Below are 16,562 nucleotides of genomic sequence, written 5' to 3' on the forward strand. Positions count from 1 at the left end.
CGGTGTTACCGTAGGTAAGAGCAGACGCAGCGATGGCGCGCACGAAGCAGACGGCGCGTAAGTCGACGGGCGGGAAGGCGCCCCGCAAGCAGCTGGCCACCAAGGCGGCCCGCAAGAGCGCGCCGGCCACGGGCGGCGTGAAGAAGCCGCACCGCTACCGGCCCGGCACGGTGGCGCTGCGCGAGATCCGGCGCTACCAGAAGTCGACGGAGCTGCTGATCCGCAAGCTGCCCTTCCAGCGCCTGGTGCGCGAGATCGCGCAGGACTTCAAGACCGACCTGCGCTTCCAGAGCTCGGCCGTGATGGCGCTGCAGGAGGCGAGCGAGGCCTACCTGGTGGGGCTCTTCGAGGACACCAACCTCTGCGCCATCCACGCCAAGCGCGTCACCATCATGCCCAAGGACATCCAGCTGGCCCGCCGCATCCGCGGCGAGCGCGCCTGAGGCTCCTGCCGCTGGCTTCCACCAAACCCAAAGGCTCTTTAAGAGCCACCACGCGGGCACTGGAGAGAGCTGTGTCTCTGTTGTTCGGAGCAGGCATAGGCAGCCGGCGCTGAGCGGTCTTTGCCGTGCTCGAGGCAGCGCGGCCTCTGGGATAACGGGGGGAGATTCGGGCCGCAGATCGCCTGGGACCGTCCCCTGCCCCGCCCCTTGTGCGTTGGCTGCTGTGGGGTTCCCCGTTGAAAGCTGCCGGCGCAGGGCGGGAAGAAGGGGGTCGAGAGCGGTGTCTAGAGAACAGGCAGCCTTTCCGCAGGAGGAGGGCAGTAAGGGAAGGCGTTATCGCACGGGGCTCGCAGCCTCTTTCCTCTGCCGCCCCTCGGACGCTACGGCTGCTCCGAGCTGTTTCTTCTCCCCACGCCTTCCCGCTTTGTCCCGCCCCCCGAACGGCAGAGAGGAGAGCGCCGCCATTTCATGCGCTTCCCGTTTGAGGCCGCTGCTCTGAAGCCTTGTGGCTGGGAAGCGGCTGCCGCAATGGCGCTTGCCCCCGTCGTCCGGTTTTTCTGGCCTGCCTCTCTCCCTCCCGTTCCCATTTCGAAGGAGGAGCGGGAGGAGGGGGAGTAGGAGGACGGGCGAGGACGAAGGGCGTACGAGTCCTTCAGAACCCAAGCGTTTTTCTCGGGAGCCCAGGGAGCCCCAAGAGTCAAGCGCTACCCCCGTTCCCCTGGTATTCGTTCCAGAGAGCGCAATCGAGACGCGTTCTCCGTCGCCGATTTCAAACTCGCCTGTTGCCTCAGGCTGGGAGGGTCGGCAGAAGGGCCGTAGACAGCGCGGGGCTACGGGCGGTGACAGCGAAAGCCCAACCCCCACATCCCCCTTCCCCCCGACTTTATCACGACCACGAAAACAAGACAGGTGCACGAGCAGTGATTACGCTCTTCTCTTGAAAGCGTGGGTGGCTCTGAAAAGAGCCTTTGTGTTCTGAAAGCGTAACCTATCCCAGGAATCGAGTTTAGCCGCCGAAGCCGTAGAGGGTGCGTCCCTGGCGCTTGAGGGCGTAGACCACGTCCATGGCAGTCACCGTCTTCCTCTTGGCGTGCTCGGTGTAGGTGACGGCGTCGCGGATCACGTTCTCCAGGAAAACCTTCAGCACGCCGCGCGTCTCCTCGTAGATCAGCCCCGAGATGCGCTTCACGCCGCCGCGCCGAGCCAGGCGGCGGATGGCCGGCTTGGTGATGCCCTGGATGTTGTCGCGCAGCACCTTGCGGTGGCGCTTGGCGCCCCCCTTGCCGAGCCCCTTCCCGCCCTTGCCTCTGCCAGACATGCTCTCACCCTGCTCCACCCAAGCAGCGTGTGGCGGGAACGAGCGCCAGCGCCCCCCTATATTGCCAGCCGTCCGACCTGGTTGAGGACTGCGCCGGGGCAGGGCAAGGGCGGGCTCTTCTCCGCGCCCTTCCCCCTGCGGGCAGGGACGTTCGCGCCGTCGCCTCCGAGAGGCGGCCGGGGCGGGCGGCGCGGTGCCGGCCCCGGCCCCGGGAGACAGCCGGCCCCGCCGCCGGCTCGGCCTGGGCGGCGCGGGAGCGCATCCCGTGGTGGGGGACACCCCCTCCTTCCCGCCGCGCACGGCGCGGCTTCCCGCTCCCGCCGTTGCGGCGCTCGGTGCCCGTGGGGGAGCCGGGCCCCGCCGGGCGCGGGTCTGCAGCAAAATCCAGCCAATGGGGGCGGCGGGGCCGGGAGCGCCGCTTCCCGCCCGCGCGCTGCCGCCCCGCCCCGCCCGCGCTCCGCCGCCGCCATTTCGCTGCGCTGCGACAAAGGGCCGGGCCGGGAGGAACACGGAGGCCGCGGTTTTTGCGTTCTGGTCATTCGATTTTTTTCGACTTGCGGGAGGTCACTGTGGAGTAACATTCCCCGTGGCATAGTCATTTCCTTTAGGAATAACTTTAGAGCCTTGAGCGGTTCCGGTATACTGGGGTAGCAGCTCTATCGTTTCGGGAGAAGACGTTGGGTTTTGCTGGGCGTCTGTCGGCACCACGAGTCCACGGTGCGGGAGCTGCTACGGTGACTCCCGGAGGCACGACCGGTGTAGAAAGCCCTCCAACCCTGCGTGTGCACACACACTGTTTTACTTTTTCTGTCTGACTTAGTATTTAAATTTGCCGTGAATATATATTTGAGGGTATTTTTACTTTGTTCTCGAAGGATCATCAAGAAATGCTATTCCAAACATTCGCTATTTACCATCTCTTTCTTGTCAGGAGTTTTTTCCTGGTTAATTATATCTGTGTGCAAAACACAGGTTTTATTCTTCGTGTTTGGTCAGGTATTTGTCATTTTTTTTGATCTTCCCCATCTTTTCCCCATTTCCTAATGGGTCCTCGTTACTATAACAGTTCCTGATTTTGAAATTTTTGCTTGGTGATTTCACAGCCCTTTCCCTTTGAGCTGTCAAACTTTTTTTCATTGTTTGTCCTTTTTCATCCCTTGTTCTTGAAAGAATTTTCTCTGTCTCTGGGGCTTTGTGGGAGTGTTTTGGGTGTTTGTTGTTTTTTTTCTCTGTAGCCGCCTAGTTTGTTATTTAATTCAGCTTATGTTTGGCCACCATTTTGATAAGTCTATTTTCATGTGTAGCTAGCTAGCTTTGTAGTGTTTATATCAGCCTTTATTAATATCAACTGATTTAGTGCTACAGAAATAGCAAAAACATATTTATCTTTGCATATCAGTCTTAATGGTGCTGTTGGCACAGATGAAGCTCCTCAGTTTATATTAGAATCACTGTGTCTTCACACACTATTTATCACCTCACTGTTTCAGAAAAAAATGAATTGATACACAGCCTTTTTTTCTCCCCCATTTACAGGTTACATCATGAATAGAATACAACAGAGAGCTCAGTAAAGCTTCTGCATAACTATGAAGTGTATTCTTCCCTGGCTATTACTTCTCTCAGTATTTAATAGCATACGCCTTTCCCTGACAGTGATTAGTGTGTTTTTTCCCCTCTATTTGTCTAGATTCAAAGGACCTCTTTTGTTCTCTTCAGGACTGCTGAAATAATTATTTTTCCCTTCTCATCTGGCACATTTGTTTTTAATCCTGTAATTTTTTGCACATCTTTTCTATAGCTTTGCTTTCATTTCACCTAATGACTTCAAATGGTGTAGATGTTGATATTCTTGTCGATTATCCACTTAAACAATTTAATTCTCTTTTATGTGGTTTAGTGGGAATAGGTATTCTGCCTTGCAAGCTGCCATATTCATCTCCCATGCCTAGTTTTGACTGGCACTTTGTCAAAAAGTTGCAATCTCTTAGCATCCATTTCTTGCCTTTTTTTAGTTCACTAGATCTTTTTGTGGCGTTTATTGTGCAGTTAATATTTTTGTCTGTAAAAATTAACCTTTGCTTATTTTTGCATCATACTTTCTTGATCCTCTCTATATTAGACTTCCTTAAATAATCAACTTTTCATCCTTATCCAGGGCCCAATTACTTCTTAAGAGTTACAACCCAACTGAAGAACTGAATCAGCTAATGATGTAATTTGTTCCTGACCTAAGAAATAGCTTAGCTTCAAAAGGGATAAAAAACACAGATGGTCTGAAGCACGAATTCTTATTATAACCGATTTTACACAGAATCTTTGTAGATATGCTAGCAATGTACAGACACATAGAATATATTGCTGTATTAGCGTGCCTGGGTTATTTGGGGAAATATTCTATATTTCATGATCATTAAAGTCAAGTAATGTTTACCCAATTTTATCTTTTCCACACCAAACAACAGTTTAATTTTCTTGTTTTTATTTTAGCATAATGTATGTGTGTGGTATCTTTCTAAACTTTTGACTGGCAGCTGTAGGTATAAAATAACAGTGTATATATTATTGAAGTGTTGGGGCACTCCTGAAAATAGAGAAAATTAAACCAAAAGGAGGGGCATATATCCTGTTTACAGGAGTTCAAACCTTTCAATGTTCTTTAAAAGAAGGAAGGAGCTCTGAGCAATATGCATTGATTGAATTCTGGAGTACCACTTCATTTCCTAATATGACATCTTGGTCTCCTATTTTATGGCCAGTGTTCATCTTTCACTCCTGGTGGTTCATTTACATGGATTTTTGTAACTCGGAACCAACGAGTATATGAACTACGCATTAATAATTTTTTTTTTTTTTACAAGTCAGCTTTTCCCATTAATCAAGACAGTATGAGGAGGGTGAAAAGTTCTGTTTTCCTCTTCCTGATCAGGCGGCATTAGTTGAAAGAGTCTTGAGCTGTTTCTCATGATGTGGGAAGGCAGCCAGGGAACGCTGGAGTGAAGGAGCGAGTTAGGTGAGGGCAGGAAGGAGCGAGAAAGCAACTCTACTCCTCTTCCCACTCTAGGTATATCATAGCAGATCATAGTGCTCCTCTTCCCTTCTTCATTAGCTTGCAATCTCCCATCCTGCCATTCCTGCTAATGCTCCTGACCTTCCCAGAAGACAATCATTCCCTTGAGGAGGCTGTTGAATAATGTGAATTTCAAAATTTGTTTTCTCTTTGGTGATCTACTTTTCTTTGGGGTTTTGAGGAAAAGTATTTAGTTGTTATCTGAAGGAGCTGCTGATCTCTCAGTAGATCTGCCAGCACATGTATTTTCGGTTCATTAGGAGAATTAGTATCAACTTGGAAAGTCTCCATGGTGTGTTTTTTAAACCAGCCAAAAGTATTGTGATAGAAATCTTACAATTTGGAGATACACATTTGCTTCACCTCCTAAAGCAGTAGCTTGTGATAAATGTGCTATTTTACTTATGTGAGAAATTTGTGAGGGAAGGGAATAAAACTGCATCACATTCTCAGGGAAATGTAAGCATTCTCAGAGCACCATCACAGGAAATGTAGAAGTCCAGGTAAACATGGAGATTTATTTTTGCCTACAGTAACAATCAACACTATGAAAATATTACAGAAGTTGTCTAATACAACAATAACTGCTTTATTTGCATTGAAAGTTGCATTTCAAATTAGTTAATTAAAGCACAAGCAAAATTAATGCTCTGTGCATCCTACTTATATGGAGACTCCAAGCTGTCAATCTCTGCCCAGGCCATCAACCTACACCTCTGCACAGGCCATGTGCAAGGAAACTGAAGACAGGCCCATCGGCATGACTGGTGGTTATCCCCTCAACAGAAAAGAGAATCCCACATTTTGCCCCCAACAGCTCAATATGCCCCTCAATTACTGCTGGACTGCCTGAGTCTTGGTCAGCTCAACCCTAGTTTCCGTTCTCATTCACCTGGACTAACCTGATGGACCTGGCACCTGGGCTGACTGTTCCTCATGGGTCTGTCTGCCTCAGGGCACAGCAGAATTTCTTCTTGGGTGTGTATTTGCCTCCGGGCTCTACTTGGAGTTGTGCTGAAGGGCACTGCTGGTGCATTCAAAGTCACTTTCCTCCAGATGGAAGCTGGAAATCCTTGTGCAGCGTGGATCGTGGCAGCTCCTACCCCAGGAACAGTGGGATCCATCTCTGACAGAGCTTTATAAACCTCACAAATCATATATGTATTTAAGCATCAGTAATTAAGAGAAGTGTTACCTTTGCATGCATTGGTGTGTTCATGCAGTAACCCTCAGTAGCCCTTGCTGGTTATCCCCAAACTTGCAGAGCTGGACAAGGGATAGCTGGGGCTGAAAGCAAAAAAAAAAAAAAAGGCACATAGGAGAAAGTTACAAAGTCCTTTACAAAGATTTTTTTCTCTTCTGTTTTTCAATGTATAATAACTAAATATTAATCTTATTAGTATTATCTTGATAATTATTATCCTATGCTGCTGCTGTTCTGTATGATACTGTCCTTTTACACCTCCAGCGTGTTACGTATGCATTTGTGTGCACATATCTAGTATGAAATTTTCTGTTGCAGTCCCCCCACCTAAAAAAGCATTAGAGCTGCTCTGTTGCAGCTGGAAGGTCCTTCAGCAGTTAGCTGTACACACACAGCGAGTGCCTAGGACTAGCAACTAATGGGAACTTCACCATCTATCAAGACATGTGGACTTGGACTTCTGGATCATAATGGGTGATGGCAAATCAAACCATCCTTTTGGTGATAAACAAAATCTCCATTTGCCTGACCTGCAACAGCGCTCTTGCCATGGTCTTTACAGCATACACATCTTGGGCTCTCCAAGCTTTAGGCATTTCGGATGTAATTAAATGAAAATAACTTCAGCCTTCTCATTTATTCACTTCTTTTGACCGTAGTTTTCAGTTTCACTGCCTGTACTCCTGCCCCTGATCCCTGACTCAGCCTTCAGAACTGTCTCACCACCATCTTCCACTTTCACTGCACCCTCCAGGTTGATCCTAATAAAAAAATTCTCCCACAAGAGAAAACAATAAATAGAAAACTAAATAAATAATTTATTGAATGGTCAGAAGTACTAAAATGAAAATAATTTGAATGTCAAGAATGACCAGAAGATGAACAGAGAGCAAACCAGAGGATATTGTATCTTTGTACCATTGTAGCATTGTGTGATATAATTGCACCTTGAGTACCGTGCACATTTCTGGCCTCTAATAAAAAAAAAAGATGTTGTGCAACTGGAAAAAAAAGTTCTGAGTAAACTGATAAAGGTGATTAAAGATCTAAAATGGCTTTCCTACTAAGGATACTAGGACACTTTCAGAACAGAGACAACTACTGGGTGAAGATGTTCTTACTTATCTTCTTTACTATCTATAAGGTCAGTGGTGAAATCTATCAAATTTAGTGAGGTCTAATCTAATTATAAAGTTAGTTACCAACCAAAAGGTTACTGAGGCCAGAAGAACTTCCTAAATATCATAGGGAGTTTCCTTAACTAAAAGGACTCCATATCTCTATAGGCTTTTTCAAGACGATAGAGAAGAGCAGAAGATGAGTGAAAAGGTGAGGACAGAGCCATCTTTCTCCTCTGTAGAAATGAATTCTGGAGAACACAGCTACTGGCATACCTGTGAGTGCTTCCTAACACTGGTGTTAGGAAGTTCTTGTCTCTTAAAGACTTCTACGCTGATCCCTGGTGGTATCAGCTGCTATTCAATTACATGCACTTGCTGAGATCAGTTTTGTTTTTCTCATAAAGTAAAAAAAATCTCCAATAAATAATCCCCCCAAACCCCCATCCCCCCAAGCTCCTATTCACTTAACTGTTTTTTTTTCCAGGGATTCCAAGTTACTTAGTGTCCTGGTTTGTATAGATATTTCCATGGTTCTCTCACAAACTACTTGGGGAGGCAACAGAGGACGTTCCATGGCAGGAAAAAGCTGCAGCTTCTGTAGGAAGAGGGAAGGACTTGGTTTCCATTCGAAATCCCTCTCCACATGTCAAGAGTAACATCATTCATATGCAGAGTGCAGAGACTTGAAATAATCGAATTCTTAAAGAGGTGATACATAGAAATGCCATCTGCAGAGGAGAAAGGTTTGTCCGCATCAGCCTAGTTAGTATGGTAGGGTTGTTTCTGTACCGTGGAGTCAAGCGTCAAGTTTTCTAGGACAGAATGAACAAGGGGGGAATGCTCTAATGATCACAGGCTCCTTACAGAACTAGTTTATCAAGCAGGATGGTCTGTTGCTCTCTTAGCAGTGAAGTTTGCGGAATCAAAATAACGTTTTCTAACAAAGCGAGCTGGAACCCCGACTGCCTCTTGGTTTTGTTTTTTTTTACCCTGGGCTGCAGCCACAGCATAAATCAAGCACAGTTGAAATAAAACCAACAGTCAGTGCAAGAAACACTGGAGGTATTCAAAACGCAGGCTGTTTGTAACAGTAGCCAGGGCGGGGTGCTCACCACCTCACCGCGGTGTCATTCAGCAGATTCACCTTCCTCGCCTGCGGATTAACGAAATGGAACCGACTCGGGGAGGAGAGGGGTGGGGGTGGCGGAGAAGGGAACCGGAGGGAGAGAGGGGGAGGGAAGGCAAGGAGGAGGAGGAGGAGGAGGGAGGGAAGCTCCTTCCCGGGCGGGATTGGTCAGAAATTGCTGCAGCGGCGGCGCAGCGGCGCCGGGCGGGCGGTGCCTGGGGCCGCCCCGGGCAGCGCCTCCCCGCCGAGCTCCGGCAGCTGCGGCCGAGGCTCAGCCGCTTCCCGGTGCTGGGGGGAAATCCCCCAAAACGATCGATCCCCCCGTTACTTAGCTGTGCTACAGTAATATTAGGGAGAACCTGTGGTTTATGGCAATCTACTGTTTTGTTAATATTATATGCACTCAGAGCATTTATTGTTACCAGGAAATGCAGGCCTCTGCTGTGTTTCCACAGCTGTAATGCAATTGGCTTTCGACTTCAATCCTGTCATTCAAATTTCCTGAATGTCAGCATCAGCACCCCTGACATTTTGTGAATGGAAACATGTGAGTTTCTTTCATGTTTACCAATATCTAAGTTGATCCTGTACTGTGTATCTGAGAGAAATAAACAATAATATCAATGGCTTTTTTTAAACCTCATTTGGTGTCTAAGCAGGCCTGTTTTCGAGAGAATATGAAAAGTAAATTACTCATGATACTATTCAAAAGGTTTCTATACATTATAGCAGATTTGTAAGATAGTCCTACTTGATCGTATTGTGGTTTGCTATGTATGGTTTCAGAAAGGCACTAAAGGAACTAATTAGTTGAGTAAAGGGGTTTGAGAGTAACTTTTGAATAGACCTGTAAATGTTTAACCTTTGTGTAGACTGTGTCACATAAATATTCAAATAAGTTTTACAAAGAACAGCCCACAGGAGCAGGTAAATAATTCCATTAACTTTTGTAGGCAAATGCTCTAATGCACCTACATTTTTTGTAAATAGAGTAGCCTAAAGCAACTTCTCCTCCTGAAAGGTGGGGGAGACGGGATAAAAAACAATTAAAAAAAATCACTCCTTCCTCTAGGACTGTAGAAAACTGCTTAGTATCAAAGGAATTTGGACAAGGGCTTTTTGCTATCCACAATCAGGTCATTACAGAGCAACCAAGCATAATCTTTTTCAAGAAAAACATGGGTAAGGCTTTTTGAATGAAAAGAACATTTAAAGGACTTTTCCCATAGACTGTTGTCACTGTGATAAAGTTAATGAAATGTGAATGTTCTTTTATCACTTCACTTTTTTCTACTTGGTTGTCTGCATACTTGGGAAAGTTTCTGCAGCTGAGCATGGCTTTTGGCGTTTCTTTAATATTACCTTGCATATTATCTTCTAGCGTTTTATGGAAAAACAGAAAATTATGAGGTAACTACAGGTTGAATAACATTCTTTGGGAGAAGACTATCAGAGATTGCATTATGCTATAGGTAGTACTTTAAAGCACAAGGATATATTTTGTGTGAACTTAAAGGTCAAAAGTAATTTAGGTCATCTATGACACTAAATGTTTTTTCATGACCACCATCATCTGTGATGCACTATTTTTAAACCTAAAGCCTTCCTCCTTTATGTAGAAATCTATTTGAGAATTTAGGCTGTCTGAATAGTTGGAAAGAAATTTGGGGAAGGATCCAGATTAATTAGAAATTCAGCATCTGGACTGAAATAAAATACTTGTTATTAAAGAAAATTTTTTTGAGTCTCATCTGTCACATAAATAATAGGTGTTATACTCCAATTCTCTCTTCTATTTAATATATATAGGACTTTTATTTAACTATGGTATGCAGACAAGATATGTTCATTTATAACAAGCATAGTGACACAAGGTAGAAAAATATATTGTTTCTCTACATTAATGTGGATGGCTGGTCAGGAGAAACAAGGAAGAGGAACTATATACAGTAACTGTAGGAAAATATTCCAGTCATATTTTAGTTGACAAAAAAGAGGATTTGGTATACAGAACTCATCAGTTTGCCTGTACTAATAAAAACATGCTAAAAAACATCGTGAAAATACTGTTGGTTGCATAAGCCCCAGAACATTAGTCATAAACTGCTACGAAATGAACTTGAGCTCTTTATATGCACTATCTCAAGGGCAAAACATAGCTAGAAAGGCAGAGAATAGAACGGTAAGTTTTGTGATTTACCATTACTGAGTGTAACTAGCTTCTAGTGAAGAAGATAATAGAAAAAAATACTATAGACTAGATTTCAAGCTGTCCCTATCTCATTTGAAAATAAAATGTTAGAATACTTGTCATTGAGTGATTTTTCAGTCATCAGTGGGGAAAAAACCCTTCTTCCCTAATTTCCAAGAGAAGCAAAACAGACACACTTCTTTCTCAGGCACTTCAGAGTGAGTATTGGTTCTAAAAAGAAAAATGCTCCCTCCTCACAGTGTGTTTCTGAGGGCAAAAATGAAACCTGGGAGGTCTCTGTTTCAAAACATGGGATTTTCAAATGGCCCAATCAGGATCTTCTGCAAATCAATCCTCTGATTCAGAGCCACATAATCTCTTCCCCCATACTAAATATCCACTGATAGAGGTTATTTTTCTTAATATACTACATTAAATAAACTGAGTTTATTAAACAAAAAGTAATCCTCAAATGTTTTAAACTTAGTTCTAAGCTTCTAAGTTCAGAAGGTTACTAATAAAGTCCATCTCTGAATAGTAGGTGATCAATACCTAATACTACTTCTTTCAACAGGCTAATAAAGGCTAATACAAGGCTAAACAAGACAGGGCTAATAAAAAGGAAAAAAAAAAAAGTCCTTTGCCTGTTTCGAAAAGAAAAAACCCAAACAAAACCAACCTTGAAAATCGTGTGAGAAGCAAGTACCGTTTAAAACAAATCCCGCGATTCTCATCTTGTTTCCAAGCAACACTGCAGCCGGGCACTCCTGCCTTACCTCCCTCTGCTCGAAAAACATTTTCGAGTAGCATATCACCACAATGACTCACTCCTCTGCCTCCTGAGGAAGGACAGTGCAAAAAGCAGCAGAGTTTTCCTCGCCTTATTTCTCAAGAGGCACTTATAAGAACAAAGAAAACACCCCTCCCCCCTCTCCCAGCCCTCAGGCAGCCGCGTTCGGAGGCTCCCAGTGGTGTATTCAAGGCTCCCCTTCGGGCAGTTTTGTTTTCTTCCACATAAAACACTACTGAACGAAAAAGAAATAAAAGCCTGTTTTATCTACACCTGCCTAACAAAGGAGTTAATGTGGTGTCCCTTACAGTGGAAGAAAAAAGAAAAAAATAATCTGTTCCGAGGAAACACAGAGGGGAGAGGAGCGTTCGCTACCTTCCAACGGGGCGGACTCCCCGAGGCAGCAATGTCGGAGAGGCTCCTCCCTGTAAATACCAACCTCTTGCTGATTATCTTTATTTATATCCCCCTGAGACACCCTCCCTACCCCCCCCCCCCCCTTTTTTTGAAACCCGTCTCTGACTGTGTCCGAGATTCGGCCAGCCGCTCCAGCCCTCACCTCGGAGAAGCCGAAGGCGGCGGCGGACGGGTCCAAAGCCCGCGGGCCCCAGCACCACCGAGCTGATCTCCGAGGCCGTGACCGCCTCCAAGGAGCACAAGGGACTCCCACGCTCAAGGCGGCCAAGACAGCGGCGAAGACCCCTAAGAAGCCGGCGGCCGCCGCGGCCAAGAGCCCCAAAAAGGCGACTAAAGCTGCCAAACCCAAAAAGGCAACACTGGAGAGCGCTGCCAAGCCGAAGGAGGAAGCACCCAGGAGGCGACACTGTAAAAGGAAAGGAAACTTTTGCAGATAAACCTAACAGCGCTTTTAAAAGCTACCCAGGCTATCAGAAGGAAAAAGAAAGAAGTGAAACATCAGTTTAAGTCCAGACTGGTACACGATGATCCCCTGCCGCGCGTATATGTGACTTTCCGTAGTGCTTCTGTACGAACTCATACGCGCTAGAAAGGCAAACTTTAGCCTATTTTGTTTTAATTGGTGATCCTCCGTTACGATTTCCACCACCACCGCTCATTTCTTACTCAGAATAGCTGACACTGTCCTTTGGAAACAGTCCCGGGTTAATTACGGGACAGCATCCCAGTTAAATACTTACAGCTCTGTCAGTATTGCCTGAAAGCCGCAGACCGCAAACAAGAAAAAAAGGACCTAATGAGGCAGAAAAACAAAGCAGCCACTACGCACAAGGCGCTTGGACTCCTTTTCCACCCGCGAAATAGGGGCACCAGCGGCTGGGCCGGGAGGAAAGCCTGCCCCACCCCGCCCCGGGTTTGAAAACCGCGCGCTCCCCTCGGATTGGCCGGCGGAGGCCCCGCCCCTCGCCGCGGGTGGGCACGGATATCCCGCCCCGACCCCCGCCGCAGCCCACCTCCGCGGGGGTAATCGGTACTTCCCCCCACCGAGACCATGGAGCGAGAGGCACCGAGCCCACCCTTGCCGTGTTCTCATCTGCTCCCCTTATACCATGCTGCGGTGGCTGATCTCATCGATCTTAAATGCGGCCTTTTATTGACTTTTCAGAGAAGTGGAACTGGGAGACGTTTACGTAAGTACATTAACTTCTTCGAGAAAGAAAAATGCAGGGACCTACACCGATCAGCAACACAAAATTCAAGCTACGTTTAAGAATTTATGCTCCACAAATCTTCCCTCTACATCTAAAAAGGTTCCAGATATATCAAAACACACTGTTTCCAGAGAGCCGAGCATTTGGAGGCTCACGTGTTCCTGCTCTTTCTGGGAAGATGTGGGTGGCTCTGAAAAGAGCCTTTGGGTCGTTTGCTGAAAAGAGCTTTACTTGGCTTTAGCCTTGTGGCTGTCGGTCTTCTTGGGCAGCAGCACGGCCTGGATGTTGGGCAGCACCCCGCCCTGCGCGATGGTCACCTTGCCCAGCAGCTTGTTGAGCTCCTCGTCGTTGCGGATGGCCAGCTGCAGGTGGCGGGGGATGATGCGCGTCTTCTTGTTGTCGCGGGCCGCGTTGCCCGCCAGCTCCAGGATCTCGGCCGTCAGGTACTCCAGCACGGCCGCCAGGTACACCGGGGCGCCGGCGCCCACCCGCTCCGCGTAGTTGCCCTTGCGCAGCAGCCGGTGCACGCGGCCCACGGGGAACTGCAGCCCGGCCCGCGACGAGCGCGACTTGGCCTTGGCCCGCGCCTTCCCGCCCTGCTTCCCGCGGCCTGACATGCCTCAGAGTAAAGTTCAAAGCAAAAAAAAAAAAAGTAAAATAAATCAGAAATCTACGTAAAACACGAAAAAGCTGCGAAAACAGAAGAAATGCAGCGAGAGCTGCCACCCTGCCTTTTTATCCCTTCTTTCTGGGGTTCGGTGGGACTTCTGATTGGCGGACGCTGCGATTGTGAAGTTAGCCAATGGGAAGACAGATGAAATACGGACCAATGGGAGATGCTGGAAGGTTTTACATCACGAACCCGGATTGTCCAATAGGCAAAACCAGCCTTGAGTAATCTCATTTGCATACCGTCCCTATAAATATGGGGGTCGCCGCTATTGTATTTACGTCGTTCCTGCGGTAGACAGGTAGCGACAGACTTGTAAAATGCCGGAACCAGCTAAGTCTGCTCCTGCTCCGAAGAAGGGCTCCAAGAAGGCCGTCACCAAGACGCAGAAGAAGGGTGACAAGAAACGTAGAAAGACTAGGAAGGAGAGCTACTCCATCTACGTGTACAAGGTGCTGAAGCAGGTGCACCCCGACACAGGCATCTCGTCCAAGGCCATGGGCATCATGAACTCCTTCGTCAACGACATCTTCGAGCGCATCGCCGGCGAGGCCTCGCGCCTGGCGCACTACAACAAGCGCTCCACCATCACCTCGCGGGAGATCCAGACGGCCGTGCGGCTCCTGCTGCCCGGCGAGCTGGCCAAGCACGCCGTCTCCGAGGGCACCAAGGCTGTCACCAAGTACACCAGCTCCAAGTAGAGTGTCTCGGATCGTCCGTTTTAACCCAAAGGCTCTTTTAAGAGCCACCCACATATTCAGTAAAAGAGTCATTCACACTGGTTCGGTTCGGTTCGGTGAGTGGTACTTGTATTTAGCAGTGTTTTAGTTCCCAGACTAGGGCATACTGTTTAATAGCAGGAAAAATGTTTGTCATGTTAAAGTACTGGGAATGATTTGGGTCGTCTTGTATGTGCCCTACCCTGCCTGTTCGTCAGGCAGGTCTATAAAAAGAACGTTAAGCACCTAATCAAGTTATAAAGCTATTTACATTTTCCTTCGTCATTTTAGCTCTAGTTTTTTTAGTAAGTACCGAGAAATATGCATGGTACTGTTTAGGGTATTTTGCTTTTTTTTCCGTGCTGTTCCAATATGAAATAAAGCAGGTTTTTTTTTTTTTTACAATAAGAGTCTCATTCTAATGCAGTTTATACCTTTCCTAATAAAATGTCGTCGTTCTCTTTATACATTAGCTGTCATTCTCAACGACTTGGCTGCAAGCCAGAGCGGCTTGTTTACTCAGAGAGCTCCGTAGGAATTAGTCTGTATGTGTGATATTTGGAAGACAATGTTTCATGAAATTTATCATGCTATGCACAGCGGAAGTGAAATGCTATAGAGTAAAAGAATTGTATTAGTCTTGGAGATTTCTTCTGGAAGTGGCGTAGTTTTTTCTGTCGTCTCTTTAATAGGGAATGAGCGCAGCAGAACACAGAGGTGTCTTATAACTCTTGAAGTGACAACGTAATATGAGAATACAAATAAAAAAATTAAGGGATGCTTAAAAAAAAAAGTGAATGAGGGCGCCTTATCGAACTTCAGGTGGCGCAGGATGTGCAGTGAAGGCTGGTATTTCTAAAAAGCCTTTTGCAAAGGGGCTGAAGTCCTGGCTGCTTGGGGCAGAGGCGGCGATAAAAGCGTCTGCTGCGGGGCCAAAGTGAAAACTCCGCGTCCGCCGGCAGATTACGGCTGTGAGGGAGCGCGCTGCCGCTGCCCGCCCCGCTCGGCGGAGCCGAGCTGAGAGATAAGAGAAGGGAGAGCGGCCGTCGGCTCTAGTGGGGGAGGCGGCTGCGGAGCGGGCAGCGGCCGTTACTCCCCCCTCCCCCGCGCCGGACGGCGGGCTTTTCAAATCCTTCCCATTGTCCAATGGAATTTGCGCCTTCCCGCTAGCCAATCACAGGGCGGTGATGGCTATAAATAGAGGGCCCCGCAGCTGCCTTTCGCAGAGACGCTCGTCAGTCGGTGTGGTAGGGATCTGTTCCGGGGGAGATGGCGCGCACGAAGCAGACGGCGCGTAAGTCGACGGGCGGGAAGGCGCCCCGCAAGCAGCTGGCCACCAAGGCGGCCCGCAAGAGCGCGCCGGCCACGGGCGGCGTGAAGAAGCCGCACCGCTACCGGCCCGGCACGGTGGCGCTGCGCGAGATCCGGCGCTACCAGAAGTCGACGGAGCTGCTGATCCGCAAGCTGCCCTTCCAGCGCCTGGTGCGCGAGATCGCGCAGGACTTCAAGACCGACCTGCGCTTCCAGAGCTCGGCCGTGATGGCGCTGCAGGAGGCGAGCGAGGCCTACCTGGTGGGGCTCTTCGAGGACACCAACCTCTGCGCCATCCACGCCAAGCGCGTCACCATCATGCCCAAGGACATCCAGCTGGCCCGCCGCATCCGCGGCGAGCGCGCTTAAGTTTCTAGCAAACGGATCTTTCAGACTATCGAAAACCCAAAGGCTCTTTTAAGAGCCACCACTTGGCCATTAAAGAGAGCTGTAAACTCTTACTCTTGTGTAGGAAGTGGTGTTTCCCCGTGCTTTCCTCGTAGCTTTTACAGCGACCGAGAGCCGCTATCTCAAGTAAGTACTAATTAAAATGTGTAAGTCACATTTCAAAGCAGTCGGAAAGGATCCCGGCCGTAGGAAAAGTGTGGTGTGGCAAATTCCTGTTGAGGTGATCGTGCTAGGATAAATCTTCTTTTAGGATGAAAATTCCTTTCTATACGTTTTTTCAGGAGTTTCTTTAGCTGTTTAAGGAAAAAGCCGTAATCGCGGGCTTTCCTTTTCTGAAGGAGAAGATATCCAGCTCTAAAAGGTTTGTATTTTTTTCTGTTTGGTTGTGCGTCTGACAAGCATTCATACGAACTGGCTGAATTCGTAAAGGTGACTCTTTATAGAACTCCGCGTTCTCCATTAGAGCAGGTGTGTTCAGAGGTAAGTATATTGCAAATGCCTCTTGCTGTGCTGCGTTTACGTTATGTTCTTATGGTAACAACGTTACGGTTTATTGTCCCGAC

General features: G+C 47.7%; 5 protein-coding genes and 1 long non-coding RNA gene across 9 annotated transcripts; 3 read left to right on the plus strand and 3 right to left on the minus strand.

Annotated features, from left to right (window-relative positions):
- Nucleotides 1-10: 10 nt before the first annotated feature.
- Nucleotides 11-466, plus strand: LOC140654043 (histone H3). Its single transcript, XM_072866977.1, has one exon. It carries the CDS (start codon nucleotides 33-35, stop codon nucleotides 441-443), a length of 411 nt encoding a protein of 136 aa, XP_072723078.1. The 5' UTR covers nucleotides 11-32; the 3' UTR covers nucleotides 444-466.
- Nucleotides 467-1,332: 866 nt separating this feature from the next.
- Nucleotides 1,333-1,792, minus strand: LOC140654093 (histone H4). Its single transcript, XM_072867077.1, has one exon. It carries the CDS (start codon nucleotides 1,759-1,761, stop codon nucleotides 1,450-1,452), a length of 312 nt encoding a protein of 103 aa, XP_072723178.1. The 5' UTR covers nucleotides 1,762-1,792; the 3' UTR covers nucleotides 1,333-1,449.
- A 3,578-nt stretch (nucleotides 1,793-5,370) lies between these two features.
- Nucleotides 5,371-12,645, minus strand: LOC140654099 (uncharacterized). Of its 4 annotated transcripts, none has more exons than XR_012043356.1 (3): nucleotides 12,421-12,645; nucleotides 7,626-7,884; nucleotides 5,371-6,118 (listed from the first exon to the last, which is right to left on the minus strand). It is a non-coding gene; the product is annotated as an uncharacterized lncRNA (long non-coding RNA). The 4 variants fall into 4 exon arrangements; XR_012043351.1 differs by lacking the exon at nucleotides 12,421-12,645 and adding an exon at nucleotides 11,153-11,747; XR_012043354.1 differs by lacking the exon at nucleotides 12,421-12,645 and adding an exon at nucleotides 8,021-9,012.
- Nucleotides 12,646-12,792: 147 nt separating this feature from the next.
- Nucleotides 12,793-13,610, minus strand: LOC140654077 (histone H2A-IV). The gene has a single exon (XM_072867058.1). It carries the CDS (start codon nucleotides 13,506-13,508, stop codon nucleotides 13,119-13,121), a length of 390 nt encoding a protein of 129 aa, XP_072723159.1. The 5' UTR covers nucleotides 13,509-13,610; the 3' UTR covers nucleotides 12,793-13,118.
- Nucleotides 13,611-13,821: 211 nt separating this feature from the next.
- On the plus strand, nucleotides 13,822-15,372 carry LOC140654085 (histone H2B 8). Its single transcript, XM_072867066.1, has one exon. The coding sequence runs from the start codon at nucleotides 13,882-13,884 to the stop codon at nucleotides 14,260-14,262; it is 381 nt and encodes a 126-aa protein (XP_072723167.1). The 5' UTR covers nucleotides 13,822-13,881; the 3' UTR covers nucleotides 14,263-15,372.
- Nucleotides 15,373-15,495: 123 nt separating this feature from the next.
- Nucleotides 15,496-16,052, plus strand: LOC140654074 (histone H3). The gene has a single exon (XM_072867043.1). The coding sequence runs from the start codon at nucleotides 15,550-15,552 to the stop codon at nucleotides 15,958-15,960; it is 411 nt and encodes a 136-aa protein (XP_072723144.1). The 5' UTR covers nucleotides 15,496-15,549; the 3' UTR covers nucleotides 15,961-16,052.
- The last annotated feature ends 510 nt before the right edge of the window (nucleotides 16,053-16,562 follow it).

The sequence above is a fragment of the Ciconia boyciana genome, chromosome 1, assembly GCF_034638445.1.
Source record: "Ciconia boyciana chromosome 1, ASM3463844v1, whole genome shotgun sequence".
Taxonomy (NCBI): Eukaryota; Metazoa; Chordata; class Aves; order Ciconiiformes; family Ciconiidae; genus Ciconia; species Ciconia boyciana.

Bases quoted from the DNA above. Each gene is read 5' to 3' on its own strand.
- LOC140654085 (XM_072867066.1), top strand. From the start codon at position 13,882: ATGCCGGAACCAGCTAAGTCTGCTCCTGCTCCGAAGAAGGGCTCCAAG.
- LOC140654074 (XM_072867043.1), top strand. From the start codon at position 15,550: ATGGCGCGCACGAAGCAGACGGCGCGTAAGTCGACGGGCGGGAAGGCG.
- LOC140654093 (XM_072867077.1), bottom strand. From the start codon at position 1,761: ATGTCTGGCAGAGGCAAGGGCGGGAAGGGGCTCGGCAAGGGGGGCGCC.
- LOC140654077 (XM_072867058.1), bottom strand. From the start codon at position 13,508: ATGTCAGGCCGCGGGAAGCAGGGCGGGAAGGCGCGGGCCAAGGCCAAG.
- LOC140654043 (XM_072866977.1), top strand. From the start codon at position 33: ATGGCGCGCACGAAGCAGACGGCGCGTAAGTCGACGGGCGGGAAGGCG.